Here is a 16,623-nt window from a genome sequence, read left to right on the forward strand (position 1 = left end):
CCAGTTGCTTCATCTATACAACAGAGATAATAACAACTATATTTTTTTAAAAAGGATATTTTTGTGTGTGTAAAGTGAAATAGCACATGCAAAGAGGTTCACATGCAATGAACTATGTATATTCTGCAAGGCAGATTTTTCTACCCAGGGAAAAAAAAGCAGCAATACTTATGTAACATTAATGTTCAAGTGCAGCTATTTGATCAATAAGTAGGCTTATCATGAAACTTCCCAAAGTGCTCTCAGAGCCATTATTTCACTAGAGTTTCCCTCTCTGTCTATAGCACCCATTAGGCCCAGGAGTATTAAAAAAGAAGTCATGGTGCTTATTTTAAAGGTGCTTATGTTTGAGATGGTTGGATGGCATCAGTGACTCAATGGACACAAGTTTGAGCAAACTCCAGGAGAAGGTGAAGGACAGGGAAGCCTGGCTTGTTGCAGTCCATGGGGTGGCAAAGAGTTGGACGTGATTGAGCAACTGAAACAAATGTTTGGGAAAATCAGATGATAGGCAGAAACACTCCACACAAAGGTTACCTATGCTGTCCCAAGAGGGCTGGATGAGTGCACAGGTGGCCACAGAGCCCATGAAGAGGAAAGGACCTGGGCAAGACACAGCTCATTCTGGACATCTCTCGCCTGTCCTTTTCTCTAGATTTTGAGATGATCTTGTTAAATGCATCCATCCTGTCATCGATACTGCATGTTGTTTCATGCACCAATAAGTAGGCCAAGTAGAGGAATCAGATTGGGGAATCCTACTGTATAAATACTACTCTATTTCGTGCTTTTGAAACCAACTAGAGCACCTAGGCAACACGCCAATTTGTCCATGTTCTAGAACAAGACCTGTTCTCTTCCCTAGTCCAAGTTGTAGCACCATCATAACTCCTGGGCCATGGACAGAGACTCTGGACCAGACAGACTTCTCCAGGTTGATTTGGTCTGGAGACAATCATTTGCCATGAACATGGTCATTAGAACATCATGATGTAAAACCACCCATCTTAAACGGCACAAATAAGTTTATTTGGCATGGGTGAAACATACAACAGGGGAAAACTCTATCCCGGCTCAAGATCTCCATCACATGGGCCCTGGGTAGCCCTAGATTTCAGGACACTAAAGACTCTTGAGTCAAGTGAGGGCAAAGACCATGGTGTAGCCAGCAAGGCCAAAGAAGCAGGATGAGATAAGGCTGAAACTGCCATGAATGAAAACCAGCGGGCTGTGGAAACATCTAAAATTATCATAAGAAAAGCTCCATTTATTTAAAAAAAGATTAGTTCTGTGTCCTTTTCACACCAAGTGGGAGAACCACTTTATAGTGTCTTTCTGCTGAATCCTTCTGTTTTCCATGTAAGAGAAAAGGAGTTGAACATCAGAGTGAGAACAATACTTGACGTATCAGATTTGCATTTCATTAGCTCCCCATATGGAGTGCAGAACTTCTTGCTTTTGAAATTATATATATTTATGATGTTCAACCCCCTGAGGCTGTCTGGACTAAACACTGGCACTAATTCATAACAATTTTGGTTTCTCTTAATGTGGCCCACAAAGAGACTTGAGACTTTAATGGCTAGTACTTAAGAAAATCTGCCTGTCAACATCCTGCCTTGCACGTGGCCTGTGGGAGCTGACAAAGCAGCGGTACCTTTGGGGAAAGAGGAGGGGGGTCCGCGGCCCTCTGGGAGGCTTCTCTAGGTTGCCAAAGAGTTCTTAGTATCGTCTGTCATCCATCAAATGAGCTGCTAATCTCTGTAATTGAAGGACCCTACCAATCCTAAACTTTTAATGGCTATGAGAGCTTGGCAGTGTTCTGGTGTGCAGGAGGGTGGCAACTTGTGAGACACCCACTTCAACCTGCTATGCAAGGCAGGAAACAAACTGGCCATTTAAAACCAGTATTTAACTCCACCTTGCTCCACTCAAGTATTTCAAAAATTCGCCAAGAGACCTGGAACATCCAGGCGCAATTAAACTAAGTTAAGGATGGGTGGCTAGATCAGTCTGAGCTCTGTTTCAGTGGATTTAAGCCAAATCCCTCCACTTTAAAGTAGCTTTTTGTGGTTTACTACACCCTAGCTGTCATGTTACATGAGCATCTGGAAAAAAAAAAGAATGGCAGAACACTTCATAAAAGTGTAGTTTAGGGGGTTCATTTTGCAATATAAGCCAGCTTCCGAGATTCTTTTTTTTTTTTCATTTTGAAAGGAGAGGAGAGGTATGCTTAGGGAATAAAGGCGAGAGAATTGTTAAGTTGCTACATGTCACCTAAACATACACAGCAGAGAAGCTGGCTGACTGTGCCGGGGGCCTGAGGAACACTTCTCCGGCATACCAAGTCCATTCCACTCACTTCTCAGGTCTGTGACAGGTAGGATTTGCAGTGGCCTGAAGCACCCCACCTTCCAGACAGCCTTTTTCTGGGTGCTGAGAGACCCTGGCCTCTCACGCTATGAGCACATGCACTTTCTCCCCTGCTTGGACCCTGCGATGAGGTGGGCTTTCCTTCCAGTTGACCTTTTTGGCTCCAGGTGAGGCCGTGGAACCTACGCCTGGCCAAATGGTCCATGAACTTCTGCAGTGTGTGGGTAAGGAAGAGTTTTTAAAGATAACCAAACACTGCAGACATGTGCACATTACAATACCGCCCACAGAATATGCCACGGGCTTTCGCTGTGGTGGAATCTGGTATAATGACTGCATTGCTGGAAATTAAATTCCCAGTCAGCAAGAAAAGTCAGAGAGAGGGTCGCCAGACTTTGGGAACGCAATAAGCAGAAAAAAAGAAAGGCAGTACGTGTGGAAAGGCAGGAGATCTTGACATCAGCTTGGAAACACTCCTACTCGTCCCCAGGTACAAAGTCAGTCTCCAAATGCTAGTGACAGTTTCTCTCTCCAGTCCGTCCCTCATCAGGTCTTAGCTGAGCAACAAAAAGAGCGTCCTGTCTGATGGCAGCCTGTGCCTTCGGCTCTTGACCCCTTCCAACCTATCCTGCAAACCCATGAGATCAAACTCAAAACCTTACTGAGACAGTGCTCTTCTCTGGAGCAAAAGGCTCTGGATCCCCTGGGAATATAATCGGGCCACTGACTGAGCAGCTGCCACGTGCGGGCACTCTGTTAGTACTTCTCGCACGCTGGGTTCTCATTCTTACAAACCTACTACTTTCATTACCTCCATTCTATAGACTGACTTTGGGTGGACTCAGGTTGTCACAAAAGCACTAGACCTGAATCTCAGATGCTCCTGCCTGACCTAATTTAATCCAAGTGAGAGACTGCAACCACAGAGCTCTCTCTACAGCTCCGCTTGAATGCTCGCCACCTCCCCCCCACCCCACCCCCGCTGCCTTTGCTCCTGCTGTATGTACCCTTGGAACTGCCTCCCACCCGCCCCCCCACCCAAGGCCCACTTTCTCAGGAAAACCCTGCTGCTGTCCCCTCTCCCCTTGGCTGGGGGCTCCCTATCTCCTTCCTGCCAGACCAGTCTAAGGCCTGCATTGTTCACAAGTCATCTTGCCTGTGGCATTTTTCTTCTCCAATTAGCCATGTGCTGCCAAAGGCAACAGTGCAATCGTAAGTCTTGGGACATCCTACAGCATCCAGCACAGTGCCAGGCAATTAAACACTCCAAAGTGACAACTCTAAGACAAAAAGCATCAAAGCACCAAAAGCATCTTTCCCATCCTTGAAGCCCCTTGCTCCTTTTGTGTGTAGTCATGCATCACCGATGAAAAGGAAGAGTGAAACCAAGGTAAATTGCTGAGTGGTTAAACGACTAAATAAAGAACAAATCAGTTCTGCTTCATTTCTTTTACCTTTAGCTGTCCTGTGCTTTCCTGAAGAGAGAGTAAAACTATTGAGCACTGAGCAGAAAAGCATGCAGTCCTGACTCCTCTGTGGCATAGTGGCTTTTAGACCTTGATCAATAAGGCCCAATTACCATAAGGGTAACTTGGTCTCAGAATCAGCTTGTCACACATAATACATTTTCAGTATTATGTGCTCATTGTAATATTTATTCATTAAATTGGATATTAACAGATAATTTAATAAACACAAGACAAGTTCTTAGAATAGTCCACTAGAGAATTTAGGCATATTCACATTCTAAGTCACCTTAGCCTTTGACATTTTTGATGTAACAAGGGAATGATATTTGACAAATATGAAACAATCCCTCCAATAATGGGATGGGAAATTTGCTAGAAAGAGTTGTAATCTTATCTATAACTACTGTAATTACCCTCGGTGGCATCTTGTACTGAGAATGATCTGTCTACGAGGAACTGGGTCACAGTTAGAGCTCTTAAATACTATAAAAATTCAGAGTGATGGCTCTCTTTGCCAAGTTGTTTTTAAAGGGCTCTTCTATACTGCAAAAGCACAAAATAGAGGGGGAAGTTCTAGGGTTTAAAAAAAGACTCTCTCTAAATTTTCATATAATTTTGCTATTAAGTAAAAATGTTACTTGTAAAAAGAAGTTGTAACAAAACAAATTGTACAGTCTATAGAAAAAAAGTATGTAGACCTTCAAAACTATCTTTGATAATGTCTTTCTGGACTTCCCTGGTGGCTCAGATGGTAAAGCGTCTGTCTACAATGTGGGAGACCCGGGTTCAATCCCTGGGTCGGGAAGATCCCCTGGAGAAGGAAATGGCAACCCACTGCAGTATTCTTGCCTGGAAAATCCCATGGATGGAGGAATCTGGTAGGCTACAGTCCATGGGGTGGCAAAGAGTCGGATACGACTGAGCGACTTCACTCACTTCACTCTTCTGAACACAGGTGGGGATAAACACAGGGCCTGGCCGTTTACACAGCTTCTAGCCAGAGGCAGAAAACTAAGTGCTAATAGGATGTTTCGCATTACCTTACTAGTTGTATTAAAACTCAGGGGGGTCTTACCAAGCTTCAATTTCTCTTTCTCTAAAAGAAACATTTTCTCCCTAAAGTAATATACATCTGGCTATCAATCAAGCTTCTATGCTGCAAACCAAGCAGTAGTGCTCTGTGTTAAATTTACTCTAAGACTTGTGTGAAAAATAAGAACTACTACTTTCCACCTTCACTCTTCCTGAAAGAGAAGTCACCTTGCACCAGCCTTGATACAGATTCAACATTCTTTCCAGAGTGTAACCAATGTGACTTAGATTGTACAGAATGCCCCAAACTTCAGGGTTCTTTACATTTTCCTTCGCCTCATCAATATTAGGTATCTCTGCCTAATGTGAAAGTCCTTTGTAGAGAAAAGATTCAGAAAAGCTACTTGAAATGCCCAAGACCAGCTGACACATTCCCTGAAGCTATTTATAATAGGATTCCAGGCTCCCAAATTTCCTTTCTTTTTTTCAAGCTCTAGGACCATGATGGTTCATCAATTATGAAAAATACTTTAGAACAGGGCTGAACTGGATAGCATTTTACTGAGGTTTATTGACATATTTTTAGTCATAAAAATGTTCACAAAGAACATGAAATAATATAATCTGAAGTATAAAAGGGTGACTTAAGAAGCAAAATGAAACAAGAGGCTTCATGGTGGGTGCTGAGTCTGTGACAGTGTTACTTCAATGGCCAAAGTATTAACAGCTCGAAAGCCAAGAAGTATAAATAAAAGTAAAGTCCGTTTTACAGGCTCGCTGGAATAACCAAGCAAAACATTGATTTGAGATGGTCTGCTTTTTAAAATTTAGGAGTCTGTGGAAATTAAACCCCAAGAAAGTAGGCACCAGCTCTGACATATTCCATGAGGGAAAGTAAACACTAAGAGTTCTCTTCACCTTGGACAGAAGAAACTTGGAGAGCTGACCCTCAGTGGAGTCCAGGTAAAAGAACGAGCCCAACCACATGGTTTGGGGCCACATGATAGAAAAGCTGGTCCTACCAGAAATGTTGAGACAACATCAACAATACCTCGAGAGAAGGATGTTGCAATTCTGAGCTCTCCGACCATCGATCACCGAAAGCTCTCTGACTTTAAGTTTGGAGCCCAGTGTGTCATCAATGGCATCTGCTTCTTTCTATAAAGAGCAGGAAAGAAATCCATCAAAGTCAAACAGGGACATTCCGACTTCAGACACACAGTTTTCCTTTATATTTGCTGTTTACACGTACACACGCACACACGCACAGCTGAGATGGTGAGGGGAATGGAGGTGGGTGGTGGGACTGAAACAAAGGCTAAAATCTAGTTGACAAGAAAAGCTGACCACCCACATTTGAAAAAGCATTATTTGGAAGAACAAAGTGCTTCTAAGTTGAAGATGCATAAATTATCAATGAGCGCTACCCTCCTTTTGTCCCCCAAATCCCAGTGGAGAGCAGACAGAAGGACTGTCACTATGAATCAAGCTCAGCTGAGGCGTGCCACTGCCGGTCCAGCCATCTGCAGGGCCCATTCACCCCAGCACCATTTGCATCCCGAATGCTCAGAAAGCTGAACAATAAAACCTCCCAAACGTCTTCATGTGCAATAGGAAGCTCCCAGGCCCAGATGCTACCTTTCATTACCCTGGAGCCTGATGGACAACAGGGAGTGTGCAGTTCAGGCATTAGTTCAATTTACTTCAATCAACAATAAAACACTACTTGCACACTCTGCTGCTGTACAGAGAGTTGTAAGCAAGGAGGGCCATAAATTATGGTGGAAAAGGCATAAGGCAATTATACATACAGTACCTTTTGGGTAAACAGAGTGTCAAGGTAAAAACAGACTGATTTGATATACAGCGAGTCTGATTTTATGAAAGGTTGGGATCAATTTAAAAAATAGATCATGGCATTTAAAAAATGTAAGGAAACCAAACAGTTCTGGAACTGGATAATGGTTTAGGAAACAAAGGCAATATGGAGTCTATATTAAGAAGCAACATGTGACCAAACTTTAACTATTTCATATTGTGCAGAGATTTCAGGCATACCTCTAAATATTCAGTGAAGAGTTCAAACCCAATGTGGAAATAACTAGACATTGCATTACCCTATCAGAAAAAAACCCAGGAAAACCAAGACATTTTGCGCTATAGTGAGCCAAGGAGTTATATTAAACAAGGTGGGGATTTTAGCTCACTTACCTGCTTGGAGTTACTGTTCACAAAGAAATCCTACAGCCATGGCAGAGGCATGGAAAAGGCAAATAAGATACATGCAGTTCAGATATCACAGCAACACACAGGAAAGTCAAGGAAATAAGTGACACCGGGTAAGAGGTAATTTATGCCCCAGGAAGAGCAATGAGAGGTGATGAAGACGAGAGTCTGGCTGAAGATACACTGACAAACAGGGTACTAATAAGCATTCAGGTTCAAGAGAGAAGATAGCAGGTGCTATACACAATTTTCAATGGTGGCAAATCAGATTCAGATACGAAAGGACTTAAAACACCCCCAAAAGAGTTCAAGTTGGGGAAGGAAAAAAATCCTCTTTGAAAGGACCACTGGGTTCCATGTATTTAACATGACAACTGAAGCAGAAAATATGGATCAATTCCATCAACTTGAGGAAACTACCAGCAAAAAAAATTTTTTTTGAGTGGATAGAATAATCTTCTGTCTTCTTGTGTCATGAGGAAGAATGAAGAAAAGAAAAAAGACAAGTTCAACAACATAGGTCAGTAAAACCAACCCTCACTACAGTCCAAACAATGCCTGTGCGTATTCTGAGAGGTATGAGGAAAAAGACAGAATTTCCAATTAAGAGACTATTAATAAGTGATTCATGGGCTACAGAGCCATTGGTGGTCCTGTCCCCATTGCCTCAGGACTGTTGTTCATGAGACAAGGGCAACAGTCTTTGTTTAAAATAGTTCATAGAAAAGATTTGGAGTGAAGAAGAGGAAGAGGTAGTTGACATGTTATGAGAAAGTCACAGCTTTCTTTGCATATTTTTGCTATGATGGCATGAATAAAGAAGCTTCGGTGTGCAAAATACACCCCAGCTTTCGGGCCAACTACTTGCACAACCAGCATTTACTCAGCAGATTCCTGAAGGCCTCACTGGTCCCGGCAGCACTGCCAAGGCCAGTTTCACACAGATGAGCTGTTTCACATCGTTCTTCGAATGTGAAACAACACGTATCCTCCCCTGGCTCCACCCATACAAGGAGGGATTACTCTTCTGGAATGGCATTTAAAAAAATAAATTGATAACCACACGAAGCCTTTCTTTCCTCTGATGTCACAGTTTTATTTTGTCCCTGTTGTAACTGTCAAGTTTTTTTACCCTGAAACTCCTCAGGACTCTTTCCCTGTAAAAGCAGTTTCTCTTTTCAAGAGCAGAAAAAACTCTAGTGTAGTGAACTCCATGAGGTCATCTTACCCTACTTTTCATTCTTAAAGAGACAAGTTGCAAGCTGGATTTAGACACCACTCTCCCTGTCTGGCCTTCAAAGAAGAAACTTGTATGCAGGCCCCTGTAACTCATTCTCCCCAAGTTCCCAGTGTCAAGAAATTAAGACCTCTGACCTCTACTGTAGTGGGCTACAGAACCAGGCCTCTAGCATTTGCTAGGGATGTGACTTGGGGCTCAGTTTCACTATCCGTACAATGAAGTAAACAACTGGATTACTATTGTGAGGATTAAATGTGATAATGAAGATACGGTATTTTGTACAGTACCTGTCACATTTTTATGAGCTCAACACTTGGAAGCTGTCATACAATTATTTTACCTTTCGAGACAATGATCAAGTCCATTTCTTTGGCCATTGCTCTGCTTTTCAGTTGAGCTGAAGCACAGTTGGTCAAGATCTCCTGTTTATAACCAGCAGCAGCACTAAGTGTAACCGTTAATAGCAAAGTAATTTATCTTATCTTTTGCAAGGTGAGGATGAGGAATGCCATGGGAGAGTTTGGCTAATTGGAGGTCTTGAGATTCCCCCTTTTTAAGAGTCCTTTAATCATCACATTGTAAATAAAATCACAAAGTTTCTTAGATGGAAAATGTTAAAAATAATTATGTTTCCAGGCTTATTTCAAATAAGTTAATATTCTCTTTGAAACTAAATGATTCACTAATTGGTTTGGCCAAACATGACAGCACTGTCTACATTTGGCTCCACCCAACAGGATGCCTGATTTTTCCAGACGATTTTTGGTACAGGGATTAGGATTTGGAAAATAAATAGGAAATCAGAGCTTGTATTTTCAGGAACCAGTGCTGATAAATTCCTATAGATAGGGTTTCACCATGTAATAATGACTCACCATTTTATAGACAAAGACAACTTTTACATGAATGGTTCTTAATCTTTTTGAGGTTGAGATCCCTTTGTAATTCTGATAAAAGCTAGAGATCCCTGTCCAGAGAAATGCATGCACTAATATTTAAATAAAACCCTGTATTTGATTAACTCTTACCATGTTGTCTAGCTATAGAACTTCTACCATCTACTGTGGAACTAAGAAAAACCACTATTTACAGTTTTTACCTTCTGCCTTCATGTGCCATGGCTAAAGATCAAGCTTATTGAATCATTGTCCTAAATCATATAATTGTTCAATGTTAGAAACTAGAGATACAGAATAACAAAATATGTAAAAAGAATAAAAAAGGAAATTTCTTTGCCCATCCATAAGATAAATCAGAAGATACCACGGAATATTACAAATGGGACCCCAAGAATGACCCCAACAACTTGTATATTACATGTTAGGAGGAGAGTCAGATTCTAAGCCAAGGAGAGTGGTTATCTTTTGTTCTCTGTCAGAGCAGAAGGCTTTGAAATACTATGTGCTGATAATAGAACTATGAAGAAGGGGTGTCCCCAGGCAGAGTGAAGAAGAGGAATGGAGACAGCCAGTTGCTCATTTGTTGTGACAGAAATACGTCTTCCTTTAGATATAGTAACTCCAGTTCATTTTCACTCTACCAACTGCATAGATAGGGAGACTGAATTTATAACATCTCAAGATGAAAATTTCCCACAAAATGAAGATAAATAGTTCAAATGTATCTGAAATAGTGCTAATATGCAATGTGCTACATTATGTGTTAAAATAAGTCTTTTGTGGCTGGCTTAGAAATCACGTGTAACACAGTTTCAGGGAGGAAAAGAGGTTCTGAGATTTAGGACATTGACTTTTAAATGAACTTCTGGAATGTGAGCAGGGAAATAACTGCATGCTATTAAATTCCATTTCGTGTAGTACATAAGCTTACATATTCAGTTCTGCACACCTTTGATATTTACACTGGAAAAAAAAAAATCCTGAATAGAAGTGGTCTTGTTCTTAAAACTGGACTTAAAGACAGTGTAAATATCTGTTCAGTTTTTAATGACTCAATATTTCTCATATCAACAGGGCATATCTTGTGTGTGTGTGTACATTTATATATATAAAATCTCTCCTAAATGGCATTAATCAGTGTTCACCTACATTATAATAATCTGAAGCTTAAAATTTTTTTTCAAAATCTTACTCTGTGTAGTGTTCCTGTTACATGTACACAGACAATGGTATTCATGTACTCTTTGCCTCTCTGAGAAATTTACTTGGTCACATAACTGGCTGAAATCCTGAGAGCTTGGTCAGGGTTATATAGCTCTGGAGGGAAGAAAGAGAAGATATTACAGGAAAAAAAAAAAAGGTTCCCAGTATTCATTTGGGAGTAGAAAAGAGAGCAGTTTCAGTGTGATAACAATTATATAGAGCATCGCCAAGATTAAAATGAAAATGCACAGGTTTTTGATGCTGCCATTAGTTATAAGATTAGGGGACATAATGACAGAAACCCTGTTTCCTTTATCCTGTGTGCTCCTAACTAGACTGCTTTCATCTTTCAATTTTCTGTCTTTCAACATTCAATAAATTCAATGGAATGGTTGAAATTACCTTCACTTGGGAAACACATTTATGGTTTAAAAATTCCAATCTCATATTCTTATACCAAGAGGAGAAACATAACTTGAATCAGCTGAGCAAGTGTGCTGAAAATTTTCTCCGGGAAGCACTCTTGGAAATGTCACAAATGATTCTACTTACCAGTCTACGACTTAGTGTTAACTGCAACTGAAATGTTCTGGTCTAGCCTGACTGGCATGACTACTGATTACTTAAACAGCAATTGGTTGCTAGGAGACAATTACCCAATTGCTAGGCTTTCTGTAACCCTGTCTCTTGGAGCTCTTGAGAGCTGTCCACATATTTGTCTCAGAGCATTTTGGCAGCATCCTTCTGCACCTTCTGTTGAAAGGCAGTTAATTATGAGTCTTGTAAACTTGGGTCTTTCAACCACCTGCCTTCACAGTAAATGTGATCCACAAGCTCAGACTTGAATAGCATCATTTGAATAGATGCTGTTTTCTCTTCCTTTTATTTACTTCTCTAAGTTCCCAAACCTTCATCTTAGGCAACCAGAATGGGCCAGTATTAATGACTGAAACTGAAGTAGGGAATCAATGGAATGTGCAATGAAGTCAGAAGAGTATTTGAATCTACTGGAAACTGGCTAAAATGTCCTCAAGAGCCCAGAATAAACCTTCCTGGGATAGCAGAGAGAGAGAGTGTGTGTGAGAGGGTGGAAGAGGCCTGTTGTGACCATTCTGCAGTGAGTATGGTGCAAGTACCAGCCATGCAAGAGCTCTCGACACATCCTTTGTTTGGCCCTTGAAAGATGAGGTATCTTGCTTTCAACTGGACAACGTCCTATCTTCTTTTTCTTCATTTTCCTTTATTTGGCATGTATGACACTGCACAAGTTTGCCTTCATACTTTTGTGGAGGCCAGGCTGAGAGCTCCTATTTTGGAGTCATGCTGTCATGGCAGGCAACCACCTGCATTTTTGTACTTTATTAAAATAGCATAAAGGGTACCACAAGGAAGTGTTCCCTCACTTAAGGGAAAATATTCTAGCTAAAAGACATACTACTTTTCCTTCTCAATTTTAGTTTCATCAAAGGCCATTTTGAAAAAGAAAACCCTCAGATGTTGTTTCTCTCCAGCCTCAGTCCCTATTCTCCCTCAGGGCTTGGCAGTTCTGTTCTGAGACACTCTTGGGAACCAGGCCAAGCCTCAGCAGACTAGGAAGTCTGCTGCTTGTCTTGAGGATGCTCCACCCTGGGCGTGATTCACGCAGGAGGTAAGGCCCTCCGGGTAAAGCCTGAGGAAAGCCCCTGCACAGACGCCTGGCCTCTGCCTCTTCCTGTTTAAGACGCAGTCTGCTCCTCCTCAGCCTTTCTCTCCCCCAGTCACTCTTAAGAGCTTTTTTCCTTATGCTCTGGGACTCACTTTTCCCCTTCCCAGATCTCCCATTGACTAAGACCCCACTCTACCTTTTCCTTGTTTTTCTGAGACTCTTGGCACCAAGCCACTTGGCTGTGAATTCTACTAAGATGTCCTCTGGAGGAGTGAAAGGTACCACACAGATGTGACCAGTGCTCAGAGCATGATGCTGCCTACTCGGCCACATCAAATCGCACGTTCTCATGACCATCACATTGCTCACTTTTCAGAAATGCCTCGGGTCCTGTTTGTCCCATTGCCATCTCCACAGTTGCTCAGCCTTCACGGCTGCGCTTCTGAATTGATCATATTCCTGATGGAGTAAAAACATCCCCCTAGGTTCTATCTAGCTGCCGACTTATAGTCACTTCCCATCGCCCAGACTTTTGAAGATTCCTTCTACTCAACAGCCCTATCACAATGTTCTACTGTATAGCACAGGGAGCATATTCAATACCCTGTTGCAAACCATAATGGAAAGGAATATGAAAAAGAATAAATATATGCATAACTGAGTCACTCTGCTGTACAGTAGAAATAAAACACAACATCGTTAAAAAAAAGAAAACAAAAATGTCCTAAAAATAAAAAAGGCACTCCATTTCTGATAATAACCCCTTGAGATATATATGTATAACTAAAACAGCTTCAGAAATGAACACTGGGAGGTCACACTACAAGTTAGGTAATTCTTCTACTAATATCTTCACCTGGCGACCCCTGTGACTAAGCACAAGTGACAAGAAGATACAGACTCCTTCCACCAGTGGAGACAAGGTTGTAGACACACACCAGAGTACGATTCTCTCCAACAAGGAGCTTGTATGCCTTCAACATGTACACACATGCACACGTGCAGGCACACACACACACAGGCACCTAGTCACACATGCAGCCCCAAGTGTTATGCTATTTGCAGGGACATCTCAGGGTAGACCAAATGGCCTAGACTTAAGATGCCCATCACAGTATGGTTAAGGCAGATGGCCCAGGGATCATGCACAAGAACATGAACTTCTTAACCGTTTCAGCATCTGGAGGGCACAAGCTCTTACCTGTTGTCTTTGATAAGCAGAGAAAGTTCTTTCCAGGTCTTCAAGATCTAGAACTTTGAAGACTTTTGTATCATCAATCTCGGTCCATACTGTTCCTTCCAGTTTGTTCTGCAAACATCAAGTTAATAAGTGCTGGGGTTTATAGTTAGACACAAAAAGAACAGATGCAGTTATTTTTTTTTAAAGTGCTGCTCTCCCAATTTTTTCGCTTACCAGATGCTCAGAATGAGCTGGCTTTAAATAACATGTCATTTATTTCAGAAGCTTTATCACTTAAATATCTGAGCTAGTGAGAACCCCAAGTCTATGTGAGAAAATGAAACCATTGGAGAGACAGGGCTGTCTCCCTGTCAGGGACAACACGGTAGGCTGCTAATGCAGTCCATGAGATGGCAAATGTGAACAAACGGCTTACCTCAGGCAGCTTAGACCAGTTGAAGGATTTCAGGGCATTTGCGGGCTGAGGAATGTTCTTCTTCTTGAGTGCCAGACCCAGGGGGGCACCAGGAGGTGGCATGATTCCCCCCAAGGGAGGAGGCCCTGGGGGAGGAGGGGGGCCTCCTGGGGGGAGGGGAGGAGGCGGAGGAGGACCCATTCCACCTGGCAGAGGTGGGGGTGGTGGGGGAGGGAGGAGAGACCCTGGCACAGAGGAAGGAAAGGGTCCCCCGGGGGCTCCAGGTGAGGATACACCTGGGAGTGAAGCACAGACAGCCCTCTGAAAAATAAAAATAGGAAAAGGCAAGATCAATGGGAGAAGTAAATTCACTGGACGATTGTGAGATTCTGAAACTCTGCCTACCATGTATGTTATAGAGAAATTCACACATCTGAGATTGTGGGCTTTAAGGGCAGTTGAGCCAAATGGACTTGTACATGGTGCTCTACGCCTCTCACTACTGGTACCATCCTCCAGTTTGATTTTGATGATAACAAGTTTTCATTTTAAGAAGCTAATGTGATTTCCTCACTCTTGTGAGAGGATCTGCATTGGAGAACGAACACCCTCAACCATCTCTGCTAATGTGCAGGGTCAGCAGAGGCAGCAGGTTGTATAACCACTGTGGTGGGTCAGGAGAAGGTTCAGGCTCTCTTCCTGCCCACAGAGCTGACTACGTAAGGATGGGGCTCCGGGCTGAGTGAGGCATCAGCAGCTGCCCAGCCATGGAGACCTGGCCCTGGGCCGGTGGCCTTACCCTGCTGAGCTCATGCAGCTGGGCCGTGAGGTCCGCCACCTGCTGCTTCACTTGCTTGTGCTCGGTGGTCTCTTTTTCCAGTTTCTCTTTCATTTTATTTAAGGTCTGCATCATCTCTTCCTTCTCCTGGGTCTTGGCATCACATTCTCGCTCTTTCTTTTCCAACTTCTGTTGTAACTCATTGTGCTCTACACAGGAAAACAATTGGACATGAAAATGGTATACTCTTCAAAGCTGAAGCATTTTTCTCCAAACAGAAAATTGACTGAGGTTGACTGGGAGGCTCTTTATTAGGCAAATATCATTCCTCTTCTCTATCGAAGGGAGCAACTCATGGGCTCAATGGTGCTCGTGCTTAGGGGGCTTTGCATGAACAACTTTATCAACTGCATCTGTAATAGGCGGATGAGGTCCTCCAGTCACAGTGTCAAAGAGGGGACACAAGCATGAGCAGCTGTCTGTGGAGGTGAACACAGCCTGCTTGGTATTTAATTCAGAATTCTGTCCTAGAAATGGTCCTTTAGTCACCCTATGGAAAGTGACTATTAATAGGACTTCTTTTCACAACTTAAAAATGGTAACGAGAGAAGGCCAGTGTTCATTAGCTAGGTTTGCTGGCTCAGGTCCAACTAGTGGAGGGGCTGAAAGGGAGGATCCTGCTCTGGGAGGAAGTGCGGCTGCCAGACCCAAGGTTTGTCCCAACGTGAAGCCATTGCTCCCACTCCCCTCGAGGGCCCTTTGGACTTGAAGTGCTGTATGCTCTGGCACAACAATTATTAAAATTTGGAAGGGCAAATTTTATCATCTCAGCATTAAACACCTTCAGGGCAGGATTACCTGCTGAGCATGAGAACCATAAGAGAAGAAAAATTTTAGCTCTTAGCTGTGGTTCCACTGACTCCCCCAGTCCTGCTATAATGGAACAATGCATCCCATTCCGCATAACGTTTGCTTATGCTGCCAACACACCTGCTGCCTCTAGCACTGACAAGAGTGACGCTCTTTGGAAGAGGACGAATGAGGTTTAGGCTGCACATTTTTATTTCAAATACTTGGTCCCAATCCCTAGTCTTTTTATATCAATAAATCCACTAGAGATAGAACCCACTGGGACAGAGCTATACAGTGTTGGGCTCTGTTTCTGAATTTGATAACACATTTAAATACTTGCTTTCTCTCTGTCTCTTACTTTCTCTCTTCTGAGTCCTCCAAAGTCAGAGTTTGCAGAGAAGGGTTCAAGTCACTAAACTCCTTGGATTTTACCAGCCTTGGAGTTAAGATAACCATCAACCTACATCTACCACTCTACGGATGCTTCCCTGACTTCTTCAGCAACATCTAAAAACTACCCCACTGTATCTCCCTTTCCTTCTTCTATCTCCAGTTCATTCCTCTTTGACAACTGTTTAAGACCTGACTTCCTATCACTGGTCACTGCTGCTGCTGCTGCTGCTAAGTCACTTCAGTCGTCACTAGCCTTTGACAAATCTGACCAAGCCTCAGAACCACTTGAGAGACTTTAACATTTCAGAACCCCCAGATCCCATTCCAGGAGTCTATTCTATAGATAAGGGACAGGGCTTAGGAACTTTTCTCTGACTGACCTCGGCCATTTCCTGTAGCACCACCTCAACTGCTTAAATCCTACAAAACTTTCTACCATTTATTGGTGGTGGTTTAATTGCTAAGTCATGTCCAAGTCTTCAGATGCCACGGACAGTAGACAGCCAGGCTCCTCTGTCCATGGAATTTCCCAGGCAAGAATACTAGAGTCAGTTCTCATTTCCTTCTCCAGGGGATCTTCCTGACCCAGAGATCGAACCCACGTCTCCTGCATTGTAGATGGTCTCCTGCATTGCAACTGTATGCTTTACTGCAGAGCCATCAGGGAAGCCCTCTACCATTTATTAGGCAAGTAATAAATGCCAGGCTCTATGCTAAAGTCCTTGTATTTTTCATTTAATCTTCATAACAACCCTATTAGGTTCAAGCTTGACTTTGTAGAGATAGATTGGAAGAGTAAAGGACTTAGCCTACTCACACAGCAGTCAGGGGCAGTCTGAGACTCAGACCCAGAGCTCAGTATAGCACTTGACCTGGCAGCCATTCAGGACATTCCTGCTACATGAATGACTCCCAGGC

At 42.7% G+C, this 16,623-nt stretch overlaps 1 protein-coding gene across 3 annotated transcripts in view; it reads right to left on the reverse strand.

Moving 5' to 3' along the window:
- DAAM1 (dishevelled associated activator of morphogenesis 1) overlaps positions 1-16,623 on the reverse strand; it is a 182,948-nt gene that overhangs the window by 27,422 nt on the left and 138,903 nt on the right. For all 3 annotated transcript variants that reach the window (XR_011465631.1, XM_005900855.3, XM_070377764.1), the window contains exons 13-16: positions 14,482-14,669; positions 13,704-14,003; positions 13,289-13,396; positions 5,926-6,032 (exon numbers count right to left, since the gene is read on the reverse strand). Coding sequence is in view for 2 of the 3 variants with exons in the window: in XM_005900855.3 (XP_005900917.2) it covers positions 5,926-6,032; positions 13,289-13,396; positions 13,704-14,003; positions 14,482-14,669 (703 nt within the window). In the remaining variant the exon portion in view is untranslated. The remainder of the gene's footprint in view (positions 1-5,925; positions 6,033-13,288; positions 13,397-13,703; positions 14,004-14,481; positions 14,670-16,623) is intronic.

This window comes from Bos mutus, chromosome 10, assembly GCF_027580195.1.
Source record: "Bos mutus isolate GX-2022 chromosome 10, NWIPB_WYAK_1.1, whole genome shotgun sequence".
Classification (NCBI taxonomy): domain Eukaryota; kingdom Metazoa; phylum Chordata; class Mammalia; order Artiodactyla; family Bovidae; genus Bos; species Bos mutus.